This window comes from Pristis pectinata, chromosome 3 (genome assembly GCF_009764475.1).
Source record: "Pristis pectinata isolate sPriPec2 chromosome 3, sPriPec2.1.pri, whole genome shotgun sequence".
Taxonomy (NCBI): Eukaryota; Metazoa; Chordata; class Chondrichthyes; order Rhinopristiformes; family Pristidae; genus Pristis; species Pristis pectinata.
Genome location: NC_067407.1, coordinates 4,200,668 through 4,221,891, shown reverse-complemented (window position 1 = coordinate 4,221,891; position 21,224 = coordinate 4,200,668). Strand labels below are relative to the sequence as shown.

General features: G+C 51.3%; 1 protein-coding gene across 3 annotated transcripts in view; it reads left to right on the top strand.

Annotated features, from left to right (window-relative positions):
• The first annotated feature begins 3,052 nt into the window (after nt 1-3,052).
• The window catches only part of samd13 (sterile alpha motif domain containing 13), a 75,763-nt gene continuing 57,591 nt past the window's right edge, over nt 3,053-21,224 (top strand). For 2 of the 3 annotated variants that reach the window (XM_052010675.1, XM_052010673.1), the window contains exon 1: nt 4,714-5,528. In XM_052010675.1, the coding sequence (XP_051866635.1) occupies nt 5,070-5,528 (459 nt within the window). In that variant the 5' untranslated portion in view covers nt 4,714-5,069. Of the gene's footprint in view, nt 3,087-4,713; nt 5,529-21,224 lie in introns of those variants that run through there. The other variant, XM_052010674.1, reaches the window with a different exon arrangement.

Below are 21,224 nucleotides of genomic sequence, written 5' to 3'. Positions count from 1 at the left end.
CTCTTGGTCACTTAGATAAGATAAGGTATCTTTATTAGTCACATGTACATCGAAACGCACATCTTTTTGCGTAGAATGCTCTGGGGGCAGCCCACAGGTGTCGCCACACTTCCGGCGCCAACATAGCATGCCCACAACTTCCTAACCCGTACGTCTTTGGAATGTGGGAGGAAACCGGAGCACCCGGAAGAAACCCACGCAGACACGGGGAGAACGTACAAACTCCTTACAGACAGCGGCAGGAATTGAACCCGGGTTGCTGGAGCTGTAAAGCGTTACACTAACCGCTACACTGCCGTGCCTTTAAAAAAATTAATAATTAAAAAAATGGCAAAACTGGTAATTCCACCTAGTTTCACCCTGTGGGATCATGCTGTGTAAGGACCCAACATAAGGAGCAGGAACAGAAGCCAATTGGTTCTTTGAACCTGTTCCACCAGTCAATAGGATCATAGCTGATCTAATCTTGGCCTTGATGCAACTTCCAGGCCTGATGCCCCAGGAACTTTGACTACACTACAGTGTAAATACCTGTCTCCGCTTCAAAATGTTCAGTGAGTCCATCTCCACAGTTTGCTGGGGTAGTGAACTCCCAAATTCATGACCTCTGGGACCAGAAATTCCCCCTCACCTCCCTCTTAAATGGATAACCCCCCGGTCTGAAACCATGGCCCTTCGTTCCAAGTAACTCACCCACCCCTGACATTGCTCTCAGCGTGTCACCTATCCAAGCCCCTCAGAAGGGCGACACAGTGCAGCAGGCAGAGCCGCTGCCTCACAGCTCCAGAGACCCGAGTTCAATCCCAACCTCCGGCGCTGTCTGTGTGGAGTTTGCACGTTCTCCCTGTGACCACATGGGTTTCCCCCGGGTGCTCCGGTTTCCTCCCACATCCCAAAGACGTGGAGGTTAGTTGGTTAGTTGGCCGCTGTAAATTGTCCCTAGTGTGTGGGTGAGGGGTAAATCTGGGAAAATTAATGTGGGGAGAATAAGATAAAATTTCTTTATTAGTCACATGTACATCGAAACACACAGTGAAATGCATCTTTTACATAGAGTGTTCTGGGGGCAGCCTGCAAGTGTCGCCATGCTTCCAGCACCAACATAGCATGCCCACAACTTCCTAACCCGTACGTCTTTGGAATGTGGGAGGAAACCAGATCACCCGGAGGGAACCCTTGCAGACATGGGGAGAACGTACAAGCTCCTTACAGACAGCGGCCGGAATTGAACCCAGGTTGCTGGCGCTGTAATAGTGTTACACTAACCGCTACACTACCGTGCCTGCCCTAAAGTAAAATGGGTCAGTGTAAAATTACTGTGAATGGGTGGTCGATGGTTAGCACGGACTCAATGGGCCGAAGAGCATGTTTCTCGATGAAAATCTTACCCCTTTAATAAAATCATCTCTCAGAGAAACAAAGGACTGCAGATACTGGAATCTAGATGAAAAACACAATGATGCTGGAGGAATTGTTGCAGCTATATTGGACCCTGGTCAGACCCCAGTTGGAGTACTGTGCTCAGTTCTGGTTGCCTCACTACAGGAAGGATGTGGAAGCCATAGAGAGGGTGCAGAGGAGATTTACAAAAATGCTGCCTGGATTGGGGAGCATGCCTTATGAAAGCAGGTTGAGTGAACTCGGCCTTTTCTCCTTGGAGTGATGGAGGATGAGAGGTGACCTGATAGAGGTGTATAAGGTGATGAGAGGCATTGATCGTGTGGATAGTCAGAGACTTTTTCCCAGGGCTGAAATGGTGGCCACAAGAGGACACAGGTTTAAGGTGCTGGGGAGTAGGTACAGAGGAGATGTCAGGGGTAAGTTTTTTACTCAGAGAGTGGTGAGTGTATGGAATAGGCTGCCAGCAACGGTGGTGGAGGCGGATACAATAGGGTCTTTTAAGAGACTTTTGGACAGGTACATGGAGCTGAGAAAAATAGAGGGCTGTGGGTAAGCCTAGTAATTTCTAAGGTAGGGACATGTTTGGCACAACTTTGTGGGCCGAAGGGCCTGTATTGTGCTGTAGGTTTTCTATGTTTCTAACTCAGCAGGCCAGGCAGCATCCGTGGAGAAAAGCAGATGGTCAACGTTTTGGGTCAGGATCCTTCAGGACTGGTCATCTGTCATTCTCATAGACAGCCAAAATCTTTTTATTCCCAGCACAGAAATGTCTCATTCCAGAGGTCATGCTTTTAAAGCAAGAGGGGGAAAGTTTAAAGGAGATGTGCAGGGCAAGTTTTCTTACACAGAGAGTGGTGGGTGCCTGGAACGGGCTGCCAGGGGTGGTGGTGGAGGCAGATATGATAGAGGTGTTTAAGATGCTGTTAGATAGACACACAAATGTACAGGGAATGGAGGGATGTGGATTATGTGCAGGCAGAAGGGATTTAGTGTAATTCAGCATCGTGTACAGTACTGATGGGCAGGCACGGTAGTGTAGCGGTTAGCGTGACGCTATTACAGCACCAGCGACCCGGGTTCAATTCCGGCCGCTGTCTGTAAGGAGTTTGTACGTTTTTCCCGCGTCTGCGTGGGTTTCCTCCGGGTGCTCCGGTTTCCTCCCACATTCCAAAGACGTACGGGTTAGGAAGTTGTGGGCATGCTATGTTGGCGCCGGAAGTGTGGCGACACTTGCGGGCTGCCCCCAGAACATTCTACGCAAAAGGAGCATTTCACTGTGTGTTTCGATGTACATGTGACTAATAAAGAGATCTGATCTGATCTGACTTTGTGGGCGGAAGGGCCTGTTCCTGTGCTGTATTGGTCTGTGTTCTAACACCAGGGAATTTACTGGAATTGGAAGGATTGGAAGATCCAAGAGACAGGTACAATGATAGCTCGCTGACTCTGTGAGCGAGCTTGCTTTGCCCAACCTGAGTGCCCTGGCTGTCTGGATCACACCGTGAGCTCCCCAGGGTTGTGAAATACAACCGCATAAACCCAAAGCTCCCATCTCTTCGTAGCCAAATAAAAACACAAGTTCTTTCACATCTTGTCCCAGAGAATTTTTTTCTTAACGTAGAGACTCAGCCCGTTGGAAATAAAACCGAGACAAGCTTTTGTTTGGTGTCCGTGACCCAGGCACAGTGAGTGGTGGGGATTTGCCCCGTGACTGATACAGGGATTACCAGGCGCTGTTACTCGGGGGGGGGGGGGGGGTGCGGGAGGGTGCAGATTTTATTTGGGGGTGGGGTGGGAGTTGGAGGAGAGGCGCTGATTTTTGTGTTTTGAATGGGGAGGGGGTTGGAGGCGGTGTTTTTTTGTAAGCAGCGGTCCCTCTCTGCACTGCCCTGTGCTCGCAATCCGCCCACCGGCGCCGATATAGCAACAGCGTTGAGCGTGTGTGTAAAAAAAAAACTAAGGGGGTGTGGGGTGGGGAGAGATTGTCGGCGAGAGGCGGGTTGTTAAAGTCAGCGATCAACAGGAGTGTAGAGAGAGGGGAGGGCGAGTGTGTGTGAGTGAGAGAGGGAGGGTGGGTGAGGAAGGCGAAGGGGAGAGGATGGGCGAGGGGGGAGCAGAGGGGAAGGGGGAGGGTGGGGGAGAGGGGATTTATTGGCACAGGTGCTGCGCTCCCGCTCCCGGGCACCGAGCCCTCTGCGGGAGTTGGCGCAGGTTCGGTGGGCGAGCCTGAAGCGCCGCCGGCCGCTGTCCCGGTGACAATGCGCCGCGCTTTGTGCGGACACGGAGTGTGTGTGTGTGTGTGTGTTGGTGTGTGTATCATGAAGGCAACGCGAGTGTGGTGAATATTGGGGTGTGTGGGTGAGTGCGTGCGGTAGTGCGTGTGTGTGCGAGAGCAAATGTGTATGTGTGTGTGTGTGTGTGTGTGTGTGCGAGAGCAAGTGTGTGTGGATGTGTGTGTGTGTGTGCGAGAGCAAGTGTGTCTGAGTGTGAGAGAAACAAAATGTGTGTGCGTGAGTGTGTGTGTGCGAGAGCAAGTGTGTCTGTGAGTGTGTGAATGTGTGAGTGTGCGAGAACAAATGTGTGTGAATTTAAGTGTGAGTGTGCGGGAGTAGATGTGTAAGAGAAGGTGTGTGCTTCCGAATGTAAGTGTGCGGGAGCGGGGTGTGTGTGTGTGTGTGTGTGGATTTATACGTGTGAGTGTAGGAGAGCTGTATGTGAACGCGCGCCTGAGTGTGTGTGGGAGTGAGAATGCGAGTACATGTGAGAATGTCCGGGGTGTGAATGGCTTGAGACCAGCGTGCGAATAAGTGTGCGTGTGAATTGTGAATGAGTATGTGTGTTTAAGTGCGTGTATTTGTGTTTGTGCGTGTGTGCGCGGGACTTTGTGTCAGCGTGTGCATGAAGTGTGTGTGTGCACTGAGTTTGTGTGTGTACCGAGCGTTGTATGTGTGTGTTTGAGTGTGTGCTTTGAGCTTTGTGTGTATACGTGAGTGTGTGTGTGCGCGCACACCGGGCTTTGTGTGTGAGTGTATGATTGTGTGTGCGCGTACACCGGGCTTTGTGTGTGTGTGTGTGAGTGTGTGCAGACCTTTGTGTGCGTGTGTGCACCGGGCTTTGTGTGTGTGTGTGTGTGTGCGTGTGTTGGTGTGTGCGCGCTGGGCTTTGTGTGTGTGTGTGTGTGAGTGTGAGTGTGCGTGAGCACACAGCGCTCCCCGGACCCCGCAAACAGACCAGTCCGCACCTTATGCGGGGGGGGGGGGGGGGAATTCTTTGTGCAAGTTTTATTCTGGGGGCCGCATTACCAAGCCCAGGCGCAGTTGCCAACGCTCGGCGCTCTTTTTCCCGACATGGGCGCAGTTGGTTGCAAGGAAGGATTTTTTTGACAGGAGCCGATTTGGAATTTTCTCTGTTTTCGGCCGAAGATTTTGCCTTGTGCGGTAGACGGGGCTCGGATACGCAGGCGTACAACTCATCTTCCGCCTTTCTTTATTTTTTTTGAGACAGTTATTTTGGAAGAAGAGGAAAAAAAAGGCAAAATTTATAACCCGTGCATTTGTTTTTTTTAAATTTGAGAAACAGCAGATTTATAAATAGATGGACGTGTGTTTTTTTGTTTAAAGTTGAGTGTAATTAATTTTTTTTTTTGCTTTTCGTCGCTGGCTGTAGGAATGGAGATGAAATACAAAGAGTGGATTCTGGAGACCATCGACTCTCTGCGGTCCCGCAAAGCCCGGCCCGATGTGGAGCGGATCTGCCGGATGATCGAGCGCAGACACGGGCTCTCGCCGGCCGAGACGGAGCAGCAGCTGGACAAGCTGGTGCGGGCCGAGCTGGTGGTCAAAGTGGCGTACAAGGGTTCCAACAGTTACCGCAACGCTGCTAAGTGGTACAAGAGCAAAGCCAGGAAGGGGCCGGAGGGCGGCGGCGCTGGGCTCCCTCACCAGCCGCCGGACACCGGGCGACGGCCGCTGGCCAGCAGGAAAGTCGGCAACGGGAGGCTGCAGGTCGCGCTGAAGCGAGAGCTGAGCCGCGGCAGAGTCCTGCACGCCGGCTCCCCGCAGCCGCAAGTCAAGGCAGACAGTGAAAAAGTCTCAGGCGGGTCTCCCCGGGCTCTGCTCACTCACAAGGTCGGTGCAATCTCCCCTCATTTCCCCGTGTGCATGCCTCTGCACGCGTGCTGTTGCATTTATTTCAATTCTCTTTTCCTCCCTCCCTCCCTCCTCAAACACACACACACACACACACACAGGGCTTCGGCTGCAAATCTCTCCCTCTTTGCATTGCAGCCCTGTGACCCGTGCCCCCGGCGCTGGGGGTGGGGAGGGTGGCAGGCAGATTGGAAGAGGGGTTCTGTGCACTCCCGGGCACCCCCAGCTCTGATATTTACCACCAATCTTTTTCATTTGCATTTCCCATCCAAACCAGTCGCAATGATAACAACTACACAGGCACCGGTGGATTAAAAAATGGGATCGGCACAGCGAGCGCCGGCACGCAATTTCCCCCGTGTCCAGCGTCGCCGTGGGCGGGTGTGGGTATTTGCCCGGGTTCTGGAACCACACGTTTGTTTTATCCTGGTCTTATTAGAATGCAGATGAACTATATATCATTATAAAACTTTTTTTTTGAGGGGTGGTTGGTGGGATGGATTGACTAAACTTACATGCAATTGTACTGAGAGTTTGCAAACCAGGTCCTCGTGTGGGAAGCGCCACCTTCGAGGCACAGAGTGCACTCCCCCAATTTTTAAGCTCCCCTTTTCTAATTGAGTTCCATTACTACCTGGAATCTTGCGACTACAACTCCCAGAAACGCCTGGGTTTGTAATATAGCAGGACCATGAAGATTCAAATGTGCATTAAATTGCAATGCACCCCCCCCCCCCCCCGGGGAATTTATTCATCCTGGCTAGGCAAGCTAAGCGTTTTGCAGATCCCCCCCCCCCATCATATTTAGCAGGAATGCTCAGGGTTGTTGTTGTGCTTCGTTATATTTGCAACGAAACGTCAGCCGGGCAGTGGGGAAGACGTTTGAAGCCGTTTGCATTTGCAGTCTGGCCGCCTGCGACGCCGGGCAGGCTGGGAGTTGTGGTCCACGTTGGGTGCCCGCACCGTTGGAGCAGGCGGCGACGGGACTACAACTCCCAGACAGCAGTGCGCCGCACAGGTGCCCTTGATTGACAGCTGGCTGCTGGCGTGAGGAGCCAGAGAGCCCGAAAACATCTGTGGCACTGAGGCAAGGTAGGTATAAGGAGGTGGATGAACAGCAGCATCCTGACTGGATGGAGGCTGCATCTTCAATGCAATTCTGTGCATCTTAAAAGCGTGGTCGCGTTTTCGTAGGTTGCAATTATAGGTCAAAGTTTGTTTAAATCTAATGCAAGAAAAAAAGATAATTAACAGTAATTGAGCAGGTGTTTCTGCATTGCATCAAATTCTGACATCCTTGTCATTGCATAAATTGTGAAAAATTTCACACAATCCAAGATAAGGCCTAGGAGCTGGAATCTGTTTTGTGTGTTTGCTACATTTTGGGTTGTGCATGCCTGCTTGTAGCATTAATTGCTGTCAATCTCAAATTGTTCATTTGTCTCTTTATTTTCTTTACCTGCTGAGTTTTTCAAGTGTTTCGTGCTGATTTTTTTTTAATGTGGATGCTGTGGTCGGGCTGAAGCTGTTTTAAGAGTCACGTCCCACAATGTAGAATTTGGCATGGCATTTTCCTTGCATAATGTTGCGGTTGGAGCACATTGGATAAGTCAGTGTTTTGTGATGTAAACCTGCTCTGTGCAGGCTGAGCTTTCTGGTGATGATCAGCCTGTGTAATTCCAACATGGAAGAAACTCCCTTTTTTGTGAATAGTTTGCAGTAATTTGTGGGGGAGTTAAAATACGGAGAGACTTGTTGCAGTAGTTGAGAGACTGACTCATCTCTTGATGTCTTCTGAAACCAGGCAGCCATGAGAAAAAAATTGTATATAATTTTAACCTTCCCATGGTGTGGGAGTCATCAGGCCTCCATTTACATTTTGAAATGATTTCCTTTCACAGTATCTTTCTATTTTTTCCCGGTTCTGTTTATTTTTGGAAGAGTTCAACTCTGTTGGTGCATTGTTGCAGAATTGTGGGATACCTTCTTGTACAGAGACGTAGCACAGAAACAGGCCCTTTGGCCCAACTCGTCCGTACTGACCAAGGTGCCCGTCTGAGCTAGACCCATTTGCAAGTTTAGCAAGTATAGAAACTTTTGTAACCAAAATCTGTCTTTCCTTGAGCCATTCTAGAAATTTCTTTTCTGCAGCCCCATAAGCTTTCGTGTCTTTCCTACGGAATGTAACCAAAAGTGGACAACACTCCAGTTGTAAGCTAACCAGCATTTCACAAGGTCAGACTGCAGACTAGCCAAAGGTGCAGAGAATCACTGGCAATGTGCCAGCCGCAGTATGATGTGTTATACTGACCCAAAGACATTGGGGTGGGATTAGAAAGCTCGACCTTTGCGACCACTGTCTGTATAGGGATGAGCTTGGATAGCTATCATGGTCAGCATAGACAAGTTGGGCTGAAGGACCTGTTTCCGTGCTGTGTGACTCTAAGGTCTCCTTGATGCAAGACGTGTTGGAATTCTGTGATGTCCCCAACCCCTGCTCTAGGAAGATTGATGCTAAGCCAATTTAGCATTGGAGTTCAGGAGGAAGGATAGACTTGATGGGTTGAATGGCCTCCTGTTTCATAATAATTCTACATTGCTAAGATTTCAAAATTTTGGTAGGGGTAGTAAGGGCTAAGTAACTGAGGCAGGCAGCTCTCGGTCAGGTACGCAGCAGCTGTGTTCGAATGGTGAGTCCTCCCGAGAAGGTGGAGGGAAGAGCAGCGTAGGCCATTTGGCCCTTGAAGCCTGCTCTGCCATTCAGTATGATCCTGACCAACCCTCCATCTCAGTTGAGGAGGTGGCGCAGCTGGTAGAGCCGCTGCCTCACAGCTCCAGAGACCTGGGTTCGATCCCGACCTCCGGCGCTGTCTGTGTGGAGTTTTCCCGTTCTCCCTGTGACCGCGTGGGTTTCCCCCGGGTGCTCTGGTTTCCTCCCACATCCCAAAGACGTGTGGGGTCGGTGGGTTAATTGTCCGCTGTAAATTGTCCCCAGTGTGTGGGTGAGGGGTAGAATCTGGGGGTAGTGGATGGGAGTGTGAGGAGAATAAAGACATTAATGTAGGATGAGTGTAAGTGAGTGGTTTATGGTCAGCATGGACTATGTGGGCTGAAGGGCCTGTTTCTGGTCTGGTATCTCTGTATGACAAGGACCATGTTCCCGCTGTCTCCCTATATCCCTTGATGCCTTATATACCTAGAAATTTATCTACCACCTCCTCTTGAGACATTCAGTGACTTGGCCTCCACAATCTTCTGTTGTGGTGAATTCCATAGGTTCACATCCTCTGAGGGAAGAAACTTCTCCTTGTCTCAGTCATAAAATATCCTGCCCCATGTCCTCATACTCTGACTCTCATCCCCAAGCCTGGAGAACCAGCCCATCTAACCCTGTCGGAATTTTATAAACTCAAGCCTAGTTGACCTCATTATTTGACCTTGATGCAGTAAGACTGCCATCCAAGGAATCAGTCTGTTGAACCTTTGCTGTACTGTCTCTGTACCAAGTATATTCTTAAGACCATAAGATAGGGGAGCAGAATTAGGCCATTCGGCCCATTGAGTCTGCTCCACTATTCAATCATGGCTGATTTTTTTTTTGGAACCCCAGCACCTGCCTTCTCCCCGTAACCCTTAACTCTTTTACCAGTCAAGAACCTCTGCCTTAAATACGCCCAATGACTTGGTCTCCAGAGCCCTCTGTGGCAACAAATTCCACAGATTCACCACCTTCTGGCTGAAGAAATTCCTCCTCATCTCAGTCCTAAAGGGACATCCCTTTATTCTGAGGCTGTGCCCTCGGATCCTGGACTCTCCCACTGATGGAAACATCCTCTCCACGTCCACTCTATCCAGGCCTTTCAGTATCAATGCTCAGTGAGATTTCCTGCCCCATCCTTCTGAACACCATCAAGTATAGGCCCAGAGACATCAAACCTCCTCACACATTAACCCTTTCATTCCCAGGATCATTCTTGTGAACCTCCTCTGGACCCTCTCCAGGGCCAGCACATCCTTCCTTGGATATGTGGCCCAAGATTGCTCACAATACTCCCCAATGTTCTTGTATATAAACTGTGCACAGTAGTCCCATTGGGGTCTCAATAGGATCCTTCAAGATTGTAGTAGATTATGGGCCAACATTTGGTCAATACAGTACAATGTCATGGAGCTGCACAGGAAAGAAACAGGCCACCGTGTCCATGCCGACCATCCTGCCTGTTGCCTGCATTAATTCCACATCCTCTACATCCTGCTCATTCAAATGCCTTCTAGATGTATCTTAAATGTTCCTGTTCCTGCCTCCGCCACCTCCTCTGGCAGCTCATTCCAGATCAACTACTCCTTGTGTGAAAGGCTTACCCCTCAGATCCCCTCTAAACCTCATCCCTCTTGCTGTAAACCTGTACTCTCTAGTTTTGGACACCCCTATCATGGGAAACAGACATGGACTGTCAACTCTATTTGTACTCATAATATAGAACATAGACCATAGAACAGTACAGTACTGGCCCTTCGGCCCACGATGTTGTGCCGATATTTTATCCTGCTCTAAGATCTATCTAACCCTTCCGTCCCATGTATCACTCCATTTCTCTATCATTCATGTGTGTATCTAAGAGTCTCTTAAAAGTCCCTAATGTATCTGCCCCCACAACCTCTGCTGGCAGTGCGTTCCATACACCCACCACTCTCTGTGTAAATAAAGAACTTACCCCTGATATCCCTCTTATACCTTCCTCCAGTCACCTTAAAATGATGCTCTCTTTTGTTAGCAATTTTCGCCCTGGGAAAAAGTCTCTGACTGTCCACTCGATCTATTCCTCTTATCATCTTGTACACCTCTATCAAGTCACCTCTCATCCTCCTTTCCAAAGAGAAAAGCCCTAGCTCACTCAACCTATCCTCATAAGGCATGCTCTCCAATCCAGGCAGCATCCTGGTAAATCTCCTCTGCACCCTCCCTAAAGCTTCCACATCCTTCCTATAATGAGGTGACCAGAACTGACCACAATACTCCAAGTGTGGTCTAACCAGAGTTCTATAGAGCTGCAACGTTACTTGGTGGCTCTTGAACTCAAAACCTTGACTAATGAAGGCCAACACTCCGTACACCTTCTTAACAACCCTATTGACCTGCGTGGCAACCTTGAGGGATCTATGGACTTGGACCCCAAGATCCCTTTGTTCCTCCACACTGCTAAGAGTCCTGCCATTAACCTTGTATTCTGCCTTCAAATTCAATCTCCCGAAGTGTATCACTTCACACTTTTCCGGGTTGAACTCCATCTGCCGCTTCTCAGCCCAGCTCTTCATTCTGTCAATATCCTGTTGTAATGTACAGCAACATATACCTCTATTGTGTCACTTCTCAGCCTCTTTCACTCTAGGGAAAGCAGACCCAGCCTGTCCAATCTCCTCTGATAACCCAAGCCCTTCAGTCCAGTGGGGAGGTGTGTGATTGTTTGAAAAGCAGGAAGGCTGTTGCGAGATGATGGACTCTCTCTGGGCTGGTATTCCATGACCGTCCACCGTCAGGGAGAGGGGGAGCTGTCGTGCAGCTTCCTAGCCCTGTAACACCTCCAATCCAGTGATCAGTTCAGCCTCGGTTACCACTTCCGGCTGGTTGGCACGGAGTCTGTGGGCTGAAGGGCCTGTTTCTGTGTGGTATCTCTGTATGACTAGGACTTCTACCTAGTTGGTTCGGAACACAAGAGTCGGATGTGGACCAGAGGATGCTCTCGAGCTGGGGGAGGTGGGGGGAGTGATTGAGATGTGGAGTAGTTTGTGTGGCAGGATACCGTGGTGGGGTTGTAGGGATGGTATGAGTTGGGTTTCAATTTTGTACCCTAGTTTGGGGGATATACCCAGTGTGGAGGGGTGAAACAACTTGCTGCCCGACACTTGGGCGTGGGGCGGTTGTCCTAGTCGTACAGCAGGGTAGCAGGTCATTCGGCCCATCGTCCACACTGACCGGTGGGCACCATTCCATATTAATCCCATCTCCCAGCACTTGGCCTGCAACGTTGTATACCCGGGTGATTCAAGTGCTCGTCCAGACACTTCCTCAGTGACTCTGCTTCCTCCACTCCCTCAGGCAGTGTGTTCCAGGTACTCACTGCTCTCTGGGTGAAGAAGGTCCTACCCAAGATTCCCTTTAAATCTCTTTCCCCCTTACCCTAAATCTGTGTCCTCTAGTTTTGTCTACCTTTCACGTGGGGAAAAGTTTCCTGCAGTCTACCCTACCTATACCACTCATAATGGTATATACCTCAATCATGCCCTGTCCATCCCAGGGAGAACAGGCCCAACTTCTCCAATCTTTCCTCATAATTAATATGCTCCATCGCTTGTAACGTCCTGGTGAATCTCCTCCGCACCCCCTCCAGTGTGATTACATCCTTCCTATAGTGTGGTGACCAGATCTGCACCAAGGTGCTCCAGCTGAGGTTTGTTTCATAAAGTTGGAACATAGCCTCCCTCCTGTATTCAGTGCCCCAACTAATGAAGGCCAGTACCCACGTGCTTTCTTAACCACGTTACTTACCAGTGTTGTCACCTTCAAGGATCTTTGGACTTGTGCACCAAGGTCCCTCTATTCCTCAGTAATCCCTAGAACTGCAGCATTCATGGTGTATGTCCCAGCCTCATTAGTACTCCATTAAAAAAAGTACCTCACATTTATCTGGATTAAACTCCACCTGTCATTTCTCAGCCCATTTCACCAACACATCACTATTACCCTGTAGTCTAAGACTACCCTCTACATTATCAACAGCTCCACCAATCTTGTCATCAACTGTAAATTTACTGGTCGTGCCTCCTGTGGTCACATCCAGATTAATCAGGTATATTACAAACAGCAAGGGTCCGGCACCAATCCCTGTGGAACACCAGTAGTCACGGGCATCCAATCACAACTCTCCACCATCACCCTCTGTCTGCTCTCGCCAAGTCAATCTTGGATCCAGTTTACCAACTTGCCCTGGATCCCATGGGCCTGAGTCCTTTGGACAAGTCTCCCAGGTGGGACTTTGTCAAAGGCTTTTCTGAACCACATCTACTGCAATGCCCTCATTGATACACTGTTACCTCTTCAAAAAATTCAATCAGATTGTTCAGACAGGATCTGCCCTTGTCAAAGCCATGCTGGCTGTCCCTGATTAGTCCCTGCCTTGCCAAGTGATTATTAGATATCTTTATTAGTTACATGTACATCGAAACACACAGTGAAATGCATCTTTTGCGTAGAGTGTTCTGGGGGCAGCCCGTAAGTGTCGCTACACTTCCGGCGCCAACATAGCATGCCCACAACTTCCTAACCCGTACGTCTTTGGAATGTGGGAGGAAACTGGAGCACCCGGAGGAAACCCACACAGACACGTGGAGAACATACAAACTCCTTACAGACAGCGGTGGGAATTGAACCCGGGTCGCTGGCGCTGTAATAGTTTTATGCTAACCGCTACACTACCGTGCCCGCCCCTCAATATTTTTCCAATAACTTCCCTATGGTTGCTGTCCTTCAGTCATCTGGTACCTCACTTACGTCCAGCGAAGATTTAAAAGTTTAGCCAGAGTCCCAGCAACCTTGCCTCCCCGAGCAGCCTGGGATAAATCCCACCTGGTCCTGGGGATTTTCCACCTTTAAGATTGCCAAGGTGTGGAGTACCTCCTCTTTATTTATGGGGACTTGTTCTAGAATTTCACCTACCCCTTTGCCAACTCCTCCAGCTCCAACAGCTGTATCCTTTGTCCACACCGATGAAAACTATGCATTTAGGACCTCGCCTATACCTTTTAGCTCCACGCATACGTTGCCCCTAATGAGCCCCTGTTTGCACTTTTGGCCTTTGTATTCTTATAAAACACCTTCAGATTTATCTTAATCCTGCCCGCCAGTGATACTTCATGACCCCTCTTTGCTTTCCTAATTTCCTTTTTGAGCATCACCCTCCACTTATACTTCTGACAGGCCTTCCCCATCATTAGAACATAAGAAGGAGTTGGCCATCTGGCCTGTCGTGCCTGCTCTGCCATTCATGGCTGATCTGGCCGTGGACTCAGCTCCACCTACCTGCCTTTTCCCCATAACCCTTAATTCCCCTACTATGCAAAAATCTATCTAACTATGTCTTAAATATATTTAATGAGGTAGCCTCTACTGCTTCCCTGGGCAGAGAATTCCACAGATTCATGACTCTCTGAGGAAAAGCATTTTCTCCTCATCTCTGTCCTAAATCTATTCCCCCGAATCTTGAGGCTATGTCCCCTAGTTCTAGTCTCACCTACCAGTGGAAACAAAACTTCCTGCCTCTATCTTATCTGTCCCTTTCATAATCTTACATGTTTCTATAAGGTCCCCTCATTCTTCTGAATTCCAGCGAGTATAGTCCCAGGCGACTCAATCCCTCTTCATAGGCTAACCCCCTCATCTCTAGAATCAACCTGGTGAACCTCCTCTGCCTTGCCTCCAAAGCCAGTATATCTTTCTTCAAGTAAGGAGACCAGAACTGCACACAGGTACTCCAGGTGCGGTCTCACCAGTACCCCGTACAGTTGCAGCAGAACCTCCCTGCTCTTAATGCAATCCCTCTTGCAATGAAGGCCAACGTTGGTTAGTTCCCTACGCCTGTCATAGGCTTCCTTTTATTTTCTTTATCCGATCATGAATATCCCACAGTATCCAGAGTTCCTTGTACTTGTTACCCCTGGCTTTTACCCTGACAGAAACATGTTGCTATTTCCCCTTTGAATGCTTTCCACTGAACGATTGTAGACTCTTGATCTCCCAATCTGCCTCACCGTAGCCCTTGCATTTAATATTTACCTGCCCTGCTCTTTCTTGGTAACACTGTATTCCATTCTGTTTGTACTACCTCGACGTACTTGTGTATGGAACGATCTGTTTGGATGGCACGCACACAAGATCTTTTCACTGTATTTGGGTACGTGTGGGAGATGTGCGGGGCAAATTACCTACACAGAAAATGTGCTGCCAAGGGTGGTGGTGGTGGTGGAGGCAAAAGAGGCATTTAAAAGCCTCTTGGGCACATGAATGTACAGAGAATGGAGGGATGTGGACATGGTGTAGGGGTAGAAAGGACTACTTTAGTTAGGCATTTAATTACTACTTCAATCAGTTCGGCACAACATTGTGGGTCCAAGGGCCTGTTCCTGTGCTGCACTGTTCTCTGTTCTATATGACAATTATAAACCAATTACCAATTAGACTTGTTGTTAGTTCCAGTTTACCTTTGCCAGGTCCTGTCTTATTTTAGTGAACTTGGTCTTCCCCCAGTTTAAGACCTACATTCCCAGTCTACCTCAATCCTTTTCCGCAACCACTTTGAAATGTACAGAGTCACGGTCACTGTCTTCAAAGTGATTCCCTGCTGACACTCCCTCTACCTGGCCGTCTGTAGGGCCCAGTTACCACTCCCTCCCCCACTGGTTTACTTACAAACTGCATCAAAGAGGATCTCCTGGGCACACCTCAGAAATTCTGCCAAGGCCGTTTGCAGGCCTGTTAAAGACAGATTGGTCAAATAATTGAATTATGGGGGAAGGGCAAAAGAAACTTGGTGACCTTTGGGTGTGTCCCACCTTGTATTTCCCTCGGAGGTAGGTTCAGGCAACATTTCCTTTACTGGTCTGACCAAGGCACGGCGTGGAGTTTGGGCTTGCAGATATCCCATGCATAGAACAGTATAGCACTGGACAGGCCATTCGGCCCACAATCTTGATGCCAATTTATACTAAACGTCCTCCTCCTGTGTATCACCCATTTCCCTCCATTCCCTTCATAATCACGTATCTGTCTAAAAGCTTCTTAAACTCCACCAAACTGCCCGCTTTCACTACTGCCCCTGGGCAGGCATGGTAGTGTAGCGGTTAGCGTAACACTATTATGGCACCAGTGACCTGGGTTCAAGTCCCGCTGCTGTCTGTAAGGAGTTTGTATGTTCTCCCTGTGTCTGCGTGGGTTTCCTCCGGGTGCTCCAGTTTCCTCCCACATTCCAAAGATGTACGGGTTAGGAAGTTGTGGGCGTGCTATGTTGGCGCCGGAAGCGTGGCGACACTTGCGGGCTGCCCCCAGAACACTCGATGCAAAAGATGCATTTGTTTTGATATACATGCGCCTAATAAAGATATCTTGAAGATAAGATCTTATCTTAACCCATTCCAGGCACATACCACTCTCTGTTTTTAAAAAAAACTTGCCCCTCACGTTGCCTTTAAATTTCCCCCCCCCCAGCCCCCACCAACCTTTAAAGCATTAAACCTTAAATGCAGTCAAATAGTGTAAAGATAAGAGCATAGATCGAGTGGACAGTCAGAGACTTTTTCCCAGGGCGACAATGGCTAACACGAGGGGGCATAATTTTAATGTGATTGGAGGAAGGTATAAGGGGGATGTCAGGGGTAAGTTTTTTTTTACACAGAGAGTGGTGGGTGCGTGGAACGCACTGCCGACGGGTTGTGGGGGCAGATACATTAGGGACATTTAAGAGACTCTTAGATAGCCGCATGAGTGATAGAGAAATGGAGGTCTCTGTCGGAGGGAAGGGTTAGATAGATCTTAGAGCAGGATAAAATGTCGGCACAACATTGTGGGCCGAAGGGCCTGTACTGTGCTGTTGTGTTCTATGTTCTATGTGTACCAGTTCTTGCTGTCTGGACAAGAGCTTGTTTACCCAACCCAAGCACAACGGGACATGATATACCAATGCAAGCACTGGGGTCAGGTCAGGTACGTATTCTGATCGGACATTAGTGTTCAAGTCAGGCCATGCAGGGCAACTCAATATGGTATTTGGGTCAGGATGATTTGCTCTGTGTGTGTGTGTGTGTGTGTGTGTGTGTGTGTGTGTGAACAATATAACAAGTCTTTATTCTTGCATTTCTGTTAATTCCTCTGTCCGGGCTGGGTTTGGGTTGGGGTTTAATTACGTGCCTGTAGCCGAACGCAGCGCGTGGCAGAAAAGAAAAAAGAACGCAGAGACGTGGAGACTGGAGCACACTTTTACTGACTCAAACAAAGTGCACGCGCTCACAGAAAGTAACTGAGAGCCTCTTCAGCGGACGTGATGTGAGGTCCCTGCCGGAAGGCCCGCCCCGCGGTTAGTCTACGTTGCGCTCCCGCGCATGTGCCCGCGGCCGCCGATTGCAGTTCGAATTCTGCGGGTCCGGGCCGCTACACCACCCCCACCCCCCCCCCAAGAATTGCCCATCGGGGGCATAGGATCCCCAGTCTGTGTCCCCCTCTTGGGTGGCCTGTCCCGCCGGCGCGGTGAGGGCACCTTCACGGGCTGCCCAATGTCCAAATGCACCGGTTTGAGGCAGTCCACTGTGAAGGTCTCCTCATGGCCACCCACCTCCACGACACGTAGATCCGTTGTGCCGGATCACCTTGAAGGGTCCTTCGTACGGCCTCTGCAGAGGTGACTTGTGCATGCCCCTGCGAATGAAAACGTACTCACAGTCCTGGAGGTCCTTAGGAACAAAAGATAGTGTAGTGCCATGTCTGGAGGTCGGAACCAGTGCCAGGCTCCCCATCTTGTCCCACAGCTTCACCATCACTTCTGCCAGCGTCCCTGCTGGACCTTGGGCCTCTGGCATGAACTCGCCCGGGACCGTCAGGGGGGTGCCGTAAACCAACTCTGCCGAGGAGGAGCCCAGGTCCTCCTTGGGGGCCGTGCAGATGCCCAGTAGAATCCAGGGGAGCTCATCTGTCCAGTTGGGCCCTCTGAGGCGTGTCATCAGGGCTGACTTCAGGTGCCTGCGGAAACGCTCGACCAAACCGTTGGCCTGTGGGTGGTACTCCGTGGTGTGGTGTAACCGGGTGCCCAGGAGCTGTGACAGTGCTGTCCACAACCCTGATGTGAACTGTGCCCCTCTGTCGGAGGTGATATCTGCTGGGCGTCTGAACCTGGCGATCCAGTTTGTGGTGAGTGTCCTGGCACAGGACCCCGTGGATGTGTCCACTAGTGGCATGGCCTCTGACCATCTGGTGAACCTGTCATCCATGGTGAAGATATACCTGGCGCCCCGGGAGATGGGCAGAGGTCCGACGATGTCCACGTGGATGTGCTGAAACCTGCCGAGCGTCGGTTGGAACTGCTGGAGGGGAGCCTTCACATGCCACTGGACTTTGGTGGTCTGGCAGTGTACGCAGGTTCTGGCCCAGTGTCCGACTTGCTTGCGCAAACCGTACCAGACGAATTTGATACCAATTTGATGGACGCCCGGATGGACGGGTGGGCCAGGCTGTGTACCGTGTCGAATACCCGCTGCCTCCATGCTGCTGGTACCATGGGCCAAGGTCTGCCAGTTGACGTGTTGCACAGGAGCTGAACTCCTGTCGGGTCGACGGGGACGTCCTCCAACTGTCCCGAAACGGCGGTGCGATAGGCCGGGATCTTGGTGTCCGCTTGTTGTGCCTGCGCCAGCGCCGTGTAGTCGACCCCTGGGGCTGAGGTGGTCACTGAGTGGATGTGGGGATGAGACAGTGTGTCGGCGACCACGTTGTTCTTCCCCGCGATGTGGCGGATGTCGGTGGTGAACTCCGAGATAAACGAGAGGTGCCTCTGCTGCCGGGCCGACCATGGGTCCGATTCCTTTATGAGGGCGAAGGTGAGGGGCTTGTGGTCTGTATACACGGTGAAATCCCTTCCTTTGAGGAAATACCGGAAGTGCCGGATGGCTAGGTAGAGCGCGAGCAACTCCCTGTCGAAAGTGCTGTACTAACCTCCGGTGGTCGCAGGTGTCGGCTGAAAAAGGTGAGCGGTCGCCACTGGCCCTTGATGAGCTGCTCCAGGACTCCGCCGACCGCCGTGTCGGAAGCGTCGACTGTGAGCGCCGTGGGTACATTGACTCTCGGGTGTACTAGGAGGGCCGCCTTCGCCAACGCCTCTTTGGTCTGCTCAAAGGCTTCCGTGGACTCTGCATCCCATTCCACCTCCTTGGCCTTGCCAGCCATCAGACCGAACAGGGGCTCGTTGCGTGCTGCTGCCGGCACGAACTGGTGGTAGAAATTCATTCCATTCCTACGAGCTCTTGCAGGCCCTTGACCGTGCTGGGTTTGGGAAACTGGCGGATGGCCTGGACCTTGTCCAGCAGAGGGGCTGCTCCGTGCTGGTTGACCCTGTGGCTCAAGAAGTTGATTTCCTTCAGCCCAAACTGGCACTTTGTCCGGTTAATCGCCAGTCCGTGGTCGCTCAGGCGCTGGCAGAGCTGGCGCAAATGTGCCAAGTGCTCTTTGAGTGACTTGCTGGCCACCAGGATGTCGTCTAGGTAGATGAAGATGAAATCCAGGCCTCGCCCAACTGAGTCCATTAGCTTCTGGAAAGTCTGAGTGGTGTTCTTGAGGCCGAAGGGCATCCATAGGAATTCAAACAGCCCGCAAGGGGTGATGAGGGTTGTCTTGGGCACATCGTTGGGGTGCACGGGGATCTGATGATAACCCCGGACCAGGTCAATTCTTGAAAAGATGGTCGCCCCGTGGAGGTTGGCCATGAAGTCCTGGATATGAGGCACCAGGTATCGGTCGGCGGTTGTGGCGTCGCTGAGTCTCCTCTAGTCCCCGCAGGGCCTCCAACCTCCTGCGGACTTGGGCACCATGTGCAGTGGCGATACCCAAGGGCTGTCCGAGCAGCGGATGATCCCCATCTCCTCCATTTTCCAGAACTCCTCCTCTGCGAGGCAGAGCATGTTGGGCCGAAGCCTATGGGCCCAGGCGTGCAACAGTGGTCCTTGCGTGGGGATGTGGTGCTGTACGTCGTGCTTGGGACCAGTAGTGGAGAACTGTGGGGTGATGATGGAGGGGAAATCTGCCAGCACCCTGGCGAACTCGCCACCCGAGAGCGTGACAGAGTCCAGGTGGAGGGCTGGGAACTGGGCTTCCCCAAGCTGAAAGGTTTGGAAAGTCTCGGCATGGACCAAATGTTGGCCTTTCAGGTCGACCAGAAGACAGTTGGCCCGTAGGAAATCCGCCCCTAGTAACGGCCGCGACACTGCTGCTACTGTGAAAGTCGAGGTAAAACAGCTGGGCTGGAAACGCAGCGGGATGGTACGCGAGCCGTACGTCCGGATGGTGGTGCCGTTCGCAGCGGTGAGGTCGGGGCCTGGGGCCACGGCACGGGTGTCCATGTTTGAGGGGGGAAGGACGCTGATTTTGGCTCCGGTGTCCACTAGGAAATGTCACCCGGAGTGTCGGTCCCAGAGGAACAGGAGGCTGTTGCGATGGCCAGCCGTTGAAGCCACTAGCGACGGCCGGCCCCGGCGTTTCCGGGAAAGGCACGTGGTGGATGGCAGCGGCGCGCATTTGACCCCCACCTCTGATAGTAAAAACACCATTGGTCCGAACCCTCATCTTTGTCCCCTGTGGGTCTCGGCGGTTTCAGTTGTGCGGTCATGGCCTTAGGCTGCGCGGTCGTGGTTAGGCAGATGGAAGCCGCTCCCCACTGCTTACTCTGCCACAAAATGTCCGCCCTGGCCGCGAGGCTGCGTGGGTCGCTGAAATCTTCACCCGCGAGGAGGAGGCGAATGTCCTCTGGCAGTTGCTCGAGGAACAGCTGCTCGAATAGGAGGCAGGGTTTATGGCCATCCATGAGCACCAGCATGTCGTCCATTAGCTCGGGTGGCTTGTGGTCGCCCAGGCCGTCCATGCGCAGAAGCCGTGTGGCTCGTTTGTGGCGGGAGAGTCCGAAAGTGCGGAGGAGGAGTGCCTTGATCTTAATGTACCTGTCCTCCGTAGGTGGATGGTGCAGGAAGTTGATGATCCGGACTGCCATGTCCTGGTCGAGCGCGCTGACCACATAGTAATAACGCCTGGCATCGGCTGTAATGCCTCGGATACTGAACTGGGCCTCAGCCTGCTGGAACCAAACGTGGGGCTGAGTGGCCCGGAAAGTCGGGAGCTTGAGCGAGACTGCGTTGTGTGAGTCGCTGGGATTCATGTCGCGGGTTCCAGATGCCATCTGGGAGTGTTGGTGTCACCAAATGTAGCCGAACGCAGCGCGCGGCAGAAAAGAAAAAAAGGACGCAAAGACCTGGAGACTGGAGCACACTTTTACTGACTCAAACAAAGCGCACGCACTCGCAAAAAGTAACCGAGAGCCTCTCCGGCGGACGTGATGTGAGGTCCCTGCTGGAAGGCCCACCCCGCGGTTAGTCTATGTCGCGCTCCCGCGCATGCGCCCGCGGCCGCCGATGGCGGTTCAAGTTCTGCGGCTCCGGGCTGCTACATACCTGACTGGATGTGTGTGTTGTTCAGGCCCAGGGCAGTGCACTGACGAGCTCGCTTCATGCTCCCTCACACTGTGCCCTTCGACGATATCTACAGTTCCCAGGACTTCAATGGTCACACAAAATCCATTGCCTCATTTCGACTGGAATGTAAGGATTAGGAGCAGGACCTGTCCCTAATGCCACTGCGCTGTTCGTGGCTGGTGGGTTCTGGCCTTGGCTTCACTCTCCTGCCTGATCCCCATAACCCTTGAGTTGCTGAGGGACCAGAGCGCTCTCTCTCTCGGCCTGGAAGATATCTTGCCCAAGTGCTGCATAGAACTGTACAGGAACAGGTCCTTCGGCCTACGATGTTGTGCTGAACTAATTAAACTAGTAATTAAACATCTGACTTAACTAGTCCCTTCTGATTACACAATGGCCATA